This window comes from Malurus melanocephalus, unplaced genomic scaffold (assembly GCF_030028575.1).
Source record: "Malurus melanocephalus ecotype Western Australia unplaced genomic scaffold, MMel_1.1 scaffold_7, whole genome shotgun sequence".
Lineage (NCBI taxonomy): Eukaryota > Metazoa > Chordata > Aves > Passeriformes > Maluridae > Malurus > Malurus melanocephalus.
Genome location: NW_026623239.1, coordinates 1678106 through 1691446, shown reverse-complemented (window position 1 = coordinate 1691446; position 13341 = coordinate 1678106). Strand labels below are relative to the sequence as shown.

At 38.8% G+C, this 13341-nt stretch overlaps 1 protein-coding gene across 1 annotated transcript in view; it reads left to right on the top strand.

Moving 5' to 3' along the window:
* The window catches only part of COMMD10 (COMM domain containing 10), a 105184-nt gene extending 103831 nt beyond the window's left edge, over positions 1–1353 (top strand). Inside the window, exons 6-7 of the mRNA XM_057372291.1 lie at positions 216–275; positions 902–1353. Of these exons, the coding sequence (XP_057228274.1) occupies positions 216–275; positions 902–940 (99 nt within the window). The 3' untranslated portion in view covers positions 941–1353. The remainder of the gene's footprint in view (positions 1–215; positions 276–901) is intronic.
* Positions 1354–13341: the final 11988 nt, after the last annotated feature.

Genomic DNA, 13341 nt, shown 5'->3' with positions numbered 1-13341 from the left:
GAAAAGAAAAGAAAAGAAAAGAAAAGAAAAGAAAAGAAAAGAAAAGAAAAGAAAAGAAAAGAAAAGAAAAGAAAAGAAAAGAAAAGAAAAGAAAAAAGAAAAGAAAAGAAGAAAAGAAAAAAGATAAAAAAGAGGGAGGAAAAAAGAGAAAAAAGAGAAAAAGAAAAGAGTATGCTTATTCCTTCATTCTTTTTCCTTTTTTTTCTTCTTTACAGAACCTGAAGAAGGTGTTTGTGGAATTTAGCCATCAGGAGCTGTTTGATTTCTACAACAAGGTCTGTAGATTTTACTATACTATAGTTTCTTTGTAAACACCTTATGCTGCTCAGCAGGAAGCGTTGCCTATATGAATTAAGTCTAATAAAACTGGAAAAAAGAGATCCAACTAAAATTGAGTCTGTTGGATTTCTTTAATCACATAAAGCATTTTCAAGAAGACCCTGTGCATTCAGCTTTGGAAYAGAAAGGGCTTAGGTCATTGTTAGCATACCTGGCAGTTAGATCAGGAGGAGTAGCTAATGATTGACAGTGGTATCTCTCTGGAAACAGCATCTTCGTGTTGCATCTTCAGTCAAGATGCTAGGCTCGTAATCCAGTCAAAATGAACTCTATTATTTTTTTCCTTGTTATTATGCATTGGAAATTCACAGGAAAACATCTGTGCATGCTAAAGAGGTAGTATTTAGACAACTGTTTCTTTAAAATTTGAATATTTAAACTGCAGCAATGAATTCTAATAGCTTCATGTAAAAACAAATATTCATGAGTACGGGATTTTTATATTGGTATGCAAATATATTTAGTATGCATAGTTGAAGATATTGGATATTTTTGTTTGCATGTTTCTAAACAACATTTTATGAGTGGAGGTTTTTTTCTCTCTTTTTGTTCCTTTAAATAGCTGGAAACYATACAAGCGCAGCTGGATTCCCTTACGTGATGTTTTTGAAGACGTGTTTCTCCATCACGCTTCTGCCACCTCATTATTTTGAATTGAAGATAGATTGCCAAGCTGTGTTTGCTGAAGGATTCAGTGGGTTGCTGCTTGTAAAATTATATGGCTTATCTGCTTTTTAGACCAGTACTATTAGCCAAGAGTCTTTGTCAAGAGCCTGAAGATAGATTCTAATGGACTTTCTCTTGTTTGCTAAGGAGTTGTGAAAAATGTCTTCTTTACCTGCTGTGGGGGAACCCCATGCTCGCTCCCTGTGCCCCAAAAAAAAGAGAATTTTACGCTACTTTATAAATATTTTTTTCATCCTGTTATGTGTATTGCTTGATTCTGGTAGAAATTTGCATACTAGCGAGAGCCCAGGAAAAAACCCTTTTTTCAGATATAAAAGAAATATAAAATTGTAAGAAAATACACAGCTAATAAAATACCTAYCCTTTTGAAAATGTTATTCACACAATTGCCAATCTTGTTGCATATTTGTTGAAATAAATTCAGACTTTAAAATTATTTGGTTTATTTTGGGGCTGGTCAAACTTAGTTTCATTATCTTTGTTCTTTTTTAGTTTGGTGTTTTTTTTGTTCTTTGAAATGATCAGTAGTCTCTCTGATTTTGGTCTTTGCTTGTGGCACTGAAAATAAACATGGCTGCTTAGCGCTGCATGCTCACTAATGAGTCTAAGTAGGATGGTGTATAACTGAGGGGAGAAATCTCAGAGCGTAAAACAAACAAAGACTGAAAGAGCCAGRCACCTTTCTGAGAGCTATGTTGATCCTTCCTCATGCTGTTTTTACCACTGTTTTTACATTGAACAGGAAAAATGGAATTACARTGGTTAAAGGCCAAGTTAGTCATACTTTTACCCATGAGATCCAGATGATTCGTGGGCAGGATGAGAAAGGTAAAAGTCATCTTAGTTCTTGTTTGTTGCCATTTGTTGACAGGCAACTTTATTGCTGCACAGTGTAGAACTCTGGCCTCTGGGCTCRTAGGTGAGAGGAAATTTGCCTGTTCAGGGATTCCCTGAACAAGAGTTTTTTCTTCCTTATGCTTGTATCAGGGATGGTTAATACCCAACCAGACAGTTTCCCTCAGAGGTTTGTTTGCACCTGGCTTTGGGTGTGTAAGTATGACCAAAATGTATGTTTTGAATAGCTGACTCTCCTGAATAGTTTAGGTCCTCCTGTGTCAGATTTTCTGATTTGTTGCTTTGGAGTGTTGTTTAGTGGTTTTTTTTTTGTTGCTTTGTTAGGGGTTGTGCTGTTGTGTGTAGAATACTGTGAGGTTTGCACAAGGTGTCCAAGCTGCAAATTARTAGATTCAGATGATAAAGCCATTAACAGCCTATGCGTGAGTAAAGGACGCTGAAGGCGAAACACACCCCATAGTTCTCAAGTGAAATGCGAATGATTCTGTACTGCTCTGGGACAGTAACGTTGTTACCCTGAAAGAGGAAATGAGTCTCAATTGCACAACAGAATATTRCCCACTATAGTGTGTGAGGCTGGCAAATGTAACATCTTCTGGARATGTTATGCTCCTGCCCACAGATGTCGCATCCTCGGTCTGGCTGTTTAGCAAGAGCTTGGCAGGTCACTCATCTTGCACTGCAAAGACTGGTGTGTGTCTGCAGGTGAGCACATCCCCACCATTCCCTCTGCTTGATGACATTAGCAGTGCTTTGTAGTTGGTGCAGCTGGGGAAATCCTCTTCTTGATGCCATATCTTCTCTACCATTCTTGTGGCACAGTATGTTTCTTGCTACAACACTRTTCATGAGCCTTTTCTCAGAGTTTCCAGTGCTAATGTTCTGGAAGTCAGGTCTGAAGCGAGTTCAGACTTTCCTGTGGGGACACAGAACATACTAAGGCAGTTGTATGAGTGGTTTAAGTTATCTTTGTGAATGTGGGCAATGTTTGATGAATCCTGGAAGAGGAGATGAAGGCTGGACTAGTTTGGAGAGCAAGAGGCATTGGACAAATCTGCTGGCACATCTGAAAAAAAAAAAAAAGAGTAGGCAGAAATGGGGCACAAGGAGAAGGAAGGAAAGGATGGAGAAATGGGTATTCCCAAGGATGGAATTTGGGTGTTGGAAAATACAAGGAAGAGAGAAGAAACACTAGAAAAGATGACAAAAAGTGTATATATACAAAGAAAATATTAACCAAAGGGGGAGAAAAACCTTGTAGAATAGGAGGAAAACTGGGSAATCAAAGTAAACCAGAATTAACTATTGGCTAAGAAACTGGCCAATTCTAGAACTGCATTTAGTATTTCAARCTACCCCAAAAGTGTCAATCCTGGTACAAAATTGACCAAGATCAAAGTGTGTGATAATGAAAAACATATTTTAAATCTAGCTTTAATAGAAAATACTWTAAAAAATATAAAATTGTGTTGAAAAAGAAGAAAAAGCCTAAGATTGAATAAATCTGTAATTTTTTTTTAGTGTTTGTCCATGTTTGCAGTGACGGAAGATTTATTATTCCTTTAGCAGTGGCTGCCTTTTCTTTTTGCTAACTGTGCTGAATTCTTATTGTCAGAAGCCTTATTATAAGAAGTGCAGTTGTTACCTTTTGTCAAGGACTACTGAGAAATAAACATTTAGTTTAAAAAACACTTTGTTTTCCTGTATGTAATGGGAAGCTTTGGGGCTGTACATTGTTATGTAGCAAAGGCATAACCTGTCCCATCTTAAAGAAGAGCATTGGCACTTAAATTTAAGTGCTCCTGAGCAAGAGAAGATTGACTGAGAAAGAGCAGAAGTTTTTAGGGGGCTTTTGTTAGGTCTTGCAGAAAAGAAGGCTTTAATTCTGATTGCTTCTCTCGGGGCCTGAGTCAGCTGGAGAGGGAACATTTAGTCTTCCCCTGAGAGAAGCTGCCTCTGCTGGGTTTGTATAAAGTTTGGTGTCTCAGAAGTGTCAGTGAACAAGAGAAAAAAAAAGCACCGGCACAGACTGGGTCATACCTAGGGAGATCTGCCTGCAGCAGAGACTACAGCCAGCACCTTGGAGGTGGCAGAAAGAAAAATGCTTCCTGGGAAAAAGGTGGTGTGTAGACTGCATGGAACTGAACATGCCAGGTTGGTATGGGAACCTGGACAGGTGTGTGCATTCTGAAGGTGTTCAAGGTGTTGTGTATTCTTGGAAAAACAGAAGAGTGAGTCTGGTGGGTATTTTGAAGGCTTTACTGTAGAAAATGCAACGTATACCTCCCATGCTCTTTTCAGTTCAGAATTCTAGCATATTGGTCTGTAATATCTCTTGGACATGATCCAGTTTTGAAATTATCAAGGCTTCACATAGTGTTGAAGGAAGATATTTGCAGAGATTTATTSAACTCTAAAACTGGAAATTGGAATGAGTAAGAATTACTAAATCATTTTTCAGATCTTTCAGTKCATTTTAAAAAACATTTGATTCATCTTTGTTCAGATACTAAAGACAGTATTTTCTGTGACTGTACTTATTTCAAAACTATAATGTCAAAATCTGACTTAARTCGTCTCTTGGCAAAAGAAGGAAATCTTTTTGTTCAGGTGTAACAAGCATCGGTATTGTTTTGACATGAAGACTTGGAGTTCTGGGCCTAAGGGAAGGCTAGTGAGAGAACTGCTCGAAAACACCAAATTACTGGTGAAGAGCAACCACTTGTACAGTAYTGAGCAAAACTGGCACTAGCAGCACATCAGTGCTTGTTGGGTTCAAATGCATTAGATTATCTTTGCCCAGTTCAGACTTGGACRTGTAATCCCCATTAAACAAATACAAAATGCCTGTAAGTTTTTGCATTTTACTTTTGTTGAAATAAAAGATATAGTTAGACAAATGGAGCTTTGCTGTCTCAAATTTTGACTAACTGCCAAACCTATTTTGGCTCTCCAGAGGAGGCTTTCAGATTCTCCTTTAATTCCTGGGTTTGCTGACATGTAGATTTTGAGTAATGACCTGCAGCTTCATTTGCTACAGTCTGATTTTAAGGGCTCTGAAGTCTTGTTCTTTCAAAGCATAAAGAATTTACTGACATGCTAATTCTTACCTTGGTCAAAGGAAGAAAAGTGGTTATTGTTATAAAATGGTACAAGCTCCCTTCACACTTGTTCATGTTCCTATGTTCCATTGGTAACTTTTYGTTACTTGGCATGACTGCATTGGCATATCGTGTCTTCAAAGATTAGGAGTTCTCTCACGTTACGGTAAAATAATGACAGAGCTTAAGAATGCCTGCTGACCAGTGAATAAGTATCATACCATTTTGTGACCCTTTTATAGCTTATTTGACTGATGAAAATGAGCAATGTTTATAGCCACTGTGTGRAAGTTCCTTTCCTGTGGAGCAGATGAACTGACCGGACAGTGATTTTGTGTAGGTGGGTGAACCGCAGTACTGCTGTTGATGGTGTTTCATTAAGATAAACTAAYAAGATGCTTTTATCTGCAATTGCAGAAATTGATTTCTAATTTCCATAGAAATTAGTTTTGTTGGATCTTCCCTTGGCCTTCTTAATTGTTGATCAGACTAAATTATATGCTGCGATTTTAACTGAAATAAAGTGTTTAGATGATCCCTTCATCCATTCATTATTTTGTTTCTCGAAAGATAGATAAAGAAATACTGGTCTGTTCAGAAATCAGATGGTATTCAGCTATGTATCCACAAAGCACTTATCCCTCTCACTGACAAGATTAGTTTTTTCTCTGTTGAGGTCAAAATATATTTCATGGTTATCCAGTGTTTTCTCTGATTGCTGAAATCATAGGAAGGCAATTTGGAGTCCTACACATGCTGGAAGCATAACTGTCTTGACCAGCTGTTCTAATAAGATGATCACATTTTTAGAACACTTTTAATTTCTTGTTATCAGTGTTAATCATTAATTTCCCCTTTATGGTAATACAAGGCATACATTCAAGAAAATGTGGATGAATGTAATGCCTGCCTCTGACGACTGTGCAGATCCACAGAAGTCAGCACAGGCAGTGGCCTCTTTTGTAGAGTACTAGTAATGGGACTGGACACACYGGAGCAGTGGCTCATCTCTTTTGGAATTCAGCCTCTGGTCATTCAGGACAAGGGAAGGGAGGAGGAAGCAGCAGTCCCTGGCCAGTGCTGACAAGTTTCCTCACATCTGCACTGTGTTGGAAGRATCATCCCATAAGGATTAATATGAAGAACTCGACATAGGGGTGAGCTAACTTATTTCCCTTCATTCCCACCCACCATTTCAGTAGGTAGAGCAGCTTTAATAAATTGCAATTCATGGGCAGCATAACAATGATGCACTTCTGTCCTGCGTTGTTTGTTTTTCTGCTTCCAGGGTTAAGAAATGCTTCTGTTAAAAAAAAAGAAAAAAAAAAAAGAAAAAAAAAGTTTGATTTAAGAAATTATGCAGTTAATGTATGTAGTAAGCGTTTTAAATAACATTTGCAATCTTGTGTTGGTTTCTAGTTTCAAAGTGTTTGTCATAGCCAATATCCTTGTTGGCAGCAGAGAATGAATCTCAGTGAAGTCGGTGAAGCMCTGGAAGTGAGGGAAGGACCAAGTCTCCTGTTCCATGCACTCCTCCATGTTGAGCACTGGGATTTAGCTCAGACTATGAGCCTTTGCAGCTCAGACTGCCAGTTAGCTGAGCAGTCACAGCCTCTTTCCTGGATAACAGTGAGTCAGGAAAAGGTCAGAGACAGTGATTACTTTGGTAAAACCAGACTAAGTGTTGTTAGCTTAGCTCTTCACTCTGGAAGGGATGAGAATATTTTCTTCATGCCAGCTGCAGTTTTGCCCAGATCTCCTCCATGAAAGGAATGAGGTTTGAGGAATAGCGCTTTGAGTATCAGATGAGCCCGTGCTACCTCTCTCTGGAGCCACGCCTTGTGGGTCTCCACCATCTTCTGCTCTTCTGATTCCTAACAGATTCCTACCACTTYCAGCTCATACACAGCCTGGAGATAGGCACCACAAAATCTCAAGGACAAAAAAAGAACCTTTCTCCTCTCTTGCTTCATCTCTGCTCCCAACCGGATCCATTCTCTTCTCTCAGGCTAGTGTTCAATACAGTTCCACATAGGTTAAAGCTTTTGTTGAAATTTTCTTATCACTCCAAGTTTGAAAGCATTTTGAGAAAGGTCCAGTACAGATCTGTAGGAGAAGAGAAGTRAAACCAGACCAGCCTTTCTGGATATTCCCTTTCAGGGGAATTATTCACTATTTAGCCATTTCTGGAGCAAACCCTATGGTCAACTAATCAGTGATACAATTTATTCATTGCTGCAAAATTGAATTAAATTATCATTTTTTCCCTACATCATTCTTATGGGTTGCAGCAAGCTGAAATATCCTTGGAATCTGATTTAGGGCAACAGAAGTGAAATACATGAGATAAATGTAGAAAAAAAACAAACCTGTAAGTGTGAACTGCTACCTTTGGAGCTGTATTCACTTACTGTCTGACAGGATGAATGGCAGTGATCCCAATTTCTTAGGTAATCTGATACTAGAACATATAAAAAACCACCCTAATTAAAAAAGATGTAAAGAGCCAAAAAGGAAACAAATAAGCAGAGTCTCCTTTATGCAAGACAGCATGGTATATCACTGAGAATTCTTGCAGTGAGCAGGAGTTTTCTCAGTTCTTACTTGGGGTAACACAGACTGTGTGTGATCCTCACCTCAATATCCTGTGACTTGGAGTCCCTTTAATGTCCTCCTGCAACTGAACTGCATCTCCCCATATGCTGTCAAATATCACCCCTGCATCTATGCATTAAAATCTGTTTGGCAGCCTGCTGATGGATTTCTTTGGGTCTGTGGTGAGAAGAAGGACAGTCTGAGAGCCCTTCTGTATGTCAGGACAGAGGATACAAGGTCCTGAATGACCTCAAGCATTGCTGGGCAGTGCTGCTCTTACCTGCTCCTGCAAACAGCACCCAAATGGGAATGCAAATCTGTCTGAACAGGCTGTTTTGCTAGGGTTGATAGACCAGGTTTTGGGTGGGTGAGTGTCTCTCAGTACTGAAGTTGATAAGTTTTAAGATCCATCTTCTGTCTGAGAACAGAGAAGTTTCAAATTAATATTTAGGTGAAATACTCARTATGAAAGAGAAGCCAAAGGTGGAGCTTATTCTGGTGCCTGGAGCAAAGTTCATGCTTTAACTACTAGGTTAGATGAATAAAATCTACCCTTGAGTTCTTTCCAGACGGGCCTGGATATGAATGTGTAAAAGTGTCTGAGCAAGAGGTCGTATCCCTGTGSTATAATGATTTCAGCATGTTGGAAGAAAGGAAATCTCCTATTAATCAACCTTATTCCAGTGTGCAAGGTCACAAAGCATGAACTTGGTACCTCATTCTGCATTTCATAGCCCTGCCTAAATCAAACCCAGGCTGCAGACATGACTGTGCTTTTTAYTTGCCAGAGTAGCCCCATCGTCGTAATTGTCTTCAGTCAAGAGATTTCAGAGGTTTCAAATCAGATAGAGCCTTCAGCTGCCATGTTAGMCCACTTCTGCATCCAAGGTATCAGCCCTTGAAAATTCTGCCCTTGAGAGTGCTATCAACCTCCAGATAAGGCAACCATCCGTCTGGCATGAAGAGATATGAGGGATCTTCATATCACTTGGATGAAGACCTCTACCACTTGACTATCAATATGTGTGTGTGTATATATGTATGTATATATGTAATCTCATGGTATATGAAGATAAGGATGAGGAAGAACAGGAGAACACAACTGTAGCAACCTGTAACAAGACTTTATATTCAAGGAAAAGCCTGCTTGGATAAATAAAAAAAGTTTTAAAAAAAAAGTTGATTTTGAAAGATTGAAATTAACTGATTTAAAATGGAATGGCTGTCCATGCTTCTCCCCAGGTGCAAGTTAACTGAAATCCTACTGTTATGGATCATACTAACAGCACACTATCTGAAAAATGCAGATACCTATCTGTAGTCTCTAGTCTTTAATCCAGCAGATTTCATGAACATGGTCTCTGAGGACAGTTGTAAGCCCCAGTAATAAAAATGATGCATCCCACTAAATCATAAACTGGAGTTCTGGTCCTCCCTTGGATTTTGTGAAAACCTTCCTCCAAACTCACCAGTTTCTTCTTTGACCTCTTTCTTGATAGATTCTGTTTTACTGTTTTTACCTTACCTCACCGAGCTAACTGGTTTTGCTCACAATTTTCCTAGCACTCTAAGTTGAAATTAATGTTTTGATGTTATTTCTGTACTTGCAACATAGGTATTCTATCGAATTTTCAAAAGGTGGGTCAGGAGTTGCCATTTTCCTGTCAAGAGTCCTCTGTTGGTGTGCACTTTTGAAGGACTCAGTACAATTCTTAAAGTCAGTAAAAAATCGTTCGCAAATGGATTATACTGTGTAAAATTGCACTATTCATCACAATGACACTCAAGGTCACTGCTGGTGGAATGGGGAAGTGGTGAAATAAACCAGCTAAACAACAGAGAAATCAGAAAACAGTAAGACACAGAAAAAAAGGGAAGGGAAGGGAAGGGAAGGGAAGGGAAGGGAAGGGAAGGGAAGGGAAGATCTCTGGATGTCTGGACACATGCTGCATATTTCTAATCTACCTTTATTATATAATCAGTCCTGCTATGAAACAGATGTCTCCCTTGCTTCTTTAAGTGATCATGTATACTTTTACTCTATGGATGGTTTTGCTGCATTAGGAAGATCTCTCTGTTATCTGCAAGTATAGTCTGTTTATTTCAGTGTTAGTATGCAGTGGTTTTCAGTCACTTCATTGAAAAGCAAATAAATCTGAGAATGTCCTAGACAATATGGACCAGCCTTATAAATTAATTTACTATTTATAAGGAATGATGGGRGTATTATGTTCAATAGTACAGAAGGTTGAAAACATTGATGCTTCAGAAATACCAATATTGAAAACAGATTTTTACAATCAGAAGAAAAAGGCCAAAACTAAACATAGCATGGCAAAACCCAGAGTCTTGTCTGCAAGTCTGATGAGATTTATGATCCATGGTCCTGGCCTATGCATTTTTGCAATGCTGAAAGAGCAAACACAAGGWAATGGAAAACAATTATGAGTCATTCCTTTACTTCAGAGGTGATTAATGTGACATGGTCAAGTTAAATCCTCCGAAGAGACATCAGCTATGTTTTCCACTGATGGGTTTTGTAAGCATGGGTTTGACATTCTTCCACAGGAGATTTTAATTTCCTGCTAAAAGATATGGTTCATGATCAAAAGGTATACATAAATACTAGCTGCCGAGCTTGTAAGACTGATGGTTTTCTTATCAGCAAATGATAAGAACACAGAACATCTTTAGTTTTATGGTACAAATAACTCTGAGGTACCAGAAATATGCAGAACTGAACTGAAATATTCAACTGGACTATTCTGYAAAGGATCTAATAGCATCTTGTCAGACTACCATATTCCAGGTCTGTTTGTACTGTCAATTTAAAAATTTGTTGCTTTTAATGAAGGAAAGAGTGGCACTCAGAAACACATGCTACAAAAAGGATAAGCTCAAAAATACAGRGGTATACTGCCAAGTAAAACTGTCTAAAGCCCAAATTTGCACACCTGGATTGCCACTTTGTCACTATGCTTGCAAGCATTATTCAACCCTGGCATGGCTCCTTGTGCATATTTCCAACCCTGCTAGTGTGTCTGCAGAGGGCACAAAGTTACATTTAGTCATTCACTAGTTTCCCCTGATGCATGTTACTTAAGGTGCTAATCCAAGAACTCAAGACTGTCTTTTATCCAATTCATCTGCAATTTCTAAAGGGAAACCTGTCCCAGGGATGCTTTGCCAGCTCCTGGCACTTCATTCCTAAAATGCATCCATTCAGACCTTTGATTCCAGCTTTGAGTGTGCTATRTTAGCCCACCTCTTTCATTGCCTTTCTCAGTTTCAGCAAATCATTATTTGGAGCAGCCTCTGCTTTGGGTGGGAGCTGAGCCCAGAGGTTCCCTGCAGTGTAACTGAGCCTAGTTTTGTGGGTACGCTGGAGGGATGTGTTTTGCAGAAGTTATTTCATATTTTGTCTTCTCTTACCTGTCATCATGATGTCAACTCTCAACTTACTGGCATCCCATTTCYGTGCTCAGAAAGGCAGAAGATTGCTTATATGAACTTCCTTTTTGATGTATTGAGTGCAGTTACATTCCTCTGAGGTCCTGCCACTCAAAGCCTGAAGTGAATGTGCTCCTTGGGATATGAATGCCACCCAGGCCAAGTCTGTTCACTCCTTGTTTCCCTCCATTTCATCAGTATCAGAGACAAGTGACCTTGGGGCTGTGTAMATCCACATACCCACATGTGTCCTGGCTCGTCATCCATCTGCAGGAGAATACATCTGTATTGAATTGAACATATGCAGAAATACTTAGAACTTTTGTGGTCAGTTTGCTCCTAGGGARATATTGGTAAAGCTCAGTGATTTCAGTGTTTACCTGACACTTATTGAACAGTTTTTTTGGACACAGTCATTATGGCATTTGGAAATGGATGACACATTTAATAATAAAATTTTAAGAGCACTTCAGCAGCTTGTTCCCACCTCATCAGCTCTAACTTTATAATTCTTTGCATCTTTGCCCCCTCCACTTTTCACAGTTCATTTCCTTTTTTTTTTCCCAGACTTCACCGATAGCTGCCTATATCCATATTCATCATATAGATATGTATAATGGCTGCTTGKGTTTGAAAGGGTCGATGCTGCTCCATTCTGTGTAGCAGGGGAGCTGTTGGTGTCACTTTCGGATTTAGGGTTTGGTGCCTCTGGAAAGGAGAGAGCTGAGCAAGCAGGTGGGCTCAGCTCCTTTGAGCATCATCCTGTCATGTGCTCCTGCTTAAACCCCTACTAAAAACCATTGTTCACCTTGTAGGTCAATTTCTTTTCCAAGCCACCATTTCTCCAATTGCTGTCTGACACCTGCTTGTTCTTCTTCCCTTGAAGAAGAGAGAGCGCTTGACACTAAATTTCTCTCAATCAAGGCATACCATTTAGTACATTCCMTGCACCAACCCTGAGGTTAGTGTGTCTTCACTTGTTCTCACATTACWCATTCACAGAGATAGTTCTTATTTCCTATCAGAATTATTTTTCAGGAGCACATAGTGTGACAGATTTCTGAGTATGAAATTCCTAGGTAGTCTTCCAAGGTTTTCTAGTTTCCCAGTTCTGTGTTGTAAATAAGCATCATYAATCTCATCTCTTGGGCAATGATTTCATACTTCATTGGAAAAGTGTGAGGTGGATGAGTATATCCTCCTTTATTCACCCAACTATTTCTTCTATCTGTTGTTTTTAGCATCCATACAGTAAAACTGGAGTTTTTTCCTATCTTCTTTCTCTTGTGGTTTTGTTTTGTTCTGTGGTCTGAGTTCTTGTTTCTGTGTGGCTTTTTTTTGTTTGTTTGTTTGTTTGTGGGTTTTTACCAACTTTTGGTGTTATTATTTATACAACATTTTCTCTTAACTGATCTGATTGTTGGGAAGGTTACTCTGTTTTTGCAGGATCCCAAGTATCAGATGTTAGACTGTATTTATTCCTCTAGTACTGCTCTGTTGCACTGAAGATCCATAAAAGAAGAATTGCTTTAAATGTGCTGCCCACTAAAGATAAAGATAGCTCTTAATTTACCTTTTTCCTGAGAGACATCTTCAGGCTGTGAAAACTTTTACAAGGATATAAAGTGATAGGGAGTTTCTCATAAAAGAGAGGCCAAAGGCTGTTTGAATTAAAGCTAAGCCACATGGAATTTCAGTCCCAAAGACTGTTGCCTCTCCTTGCAAAGACCTGAAATAAAGTCAAAGGATGAAGCTGAATCTTGTATTTATAGGTATAGGGTTACTCACAACTTGTAGATAGAGCTACAGAGTATGATCTTGTTGATGAAGTCTGAAGACACYCAAGAAGCATCCATCTGATGGGATGTCCAAGTGGGATGACTTTTATCCTTGAAGAGTGAAAGTACTTTGGAACAGATCTAAGCTTCTGTCTTTATTTGAAGGGCAGATAGTTTCTTGTGCTCACTTAAATTGTTTTATATTTCTTTTCAAATTGACTTAAATTCATAACCTTARTCCTTGGGGTCTGTTGCTGATTTGGAGTTTGGAGTGGGGTTAGAGGTGGGAGGATAGAGCATTTTTATTTGAGTGGAGTTCATTTCACCACAAAGTGCTATCAAATTATTTATCAACTGTCACATATATGAAGGGAAGAGAAAAGAACTGTAGTGTTTCAGGAATCTGGCAATATCTAAGAGGGTGACAGAAAGCTAATAAATTGGACAGGGAGCTAAACTATTACAGGATCTTGTYTACTGCCTCTGTTAAGGTCCATTTTAAAGGCATTATATCATCTTAAATAGAGGCAGTACTT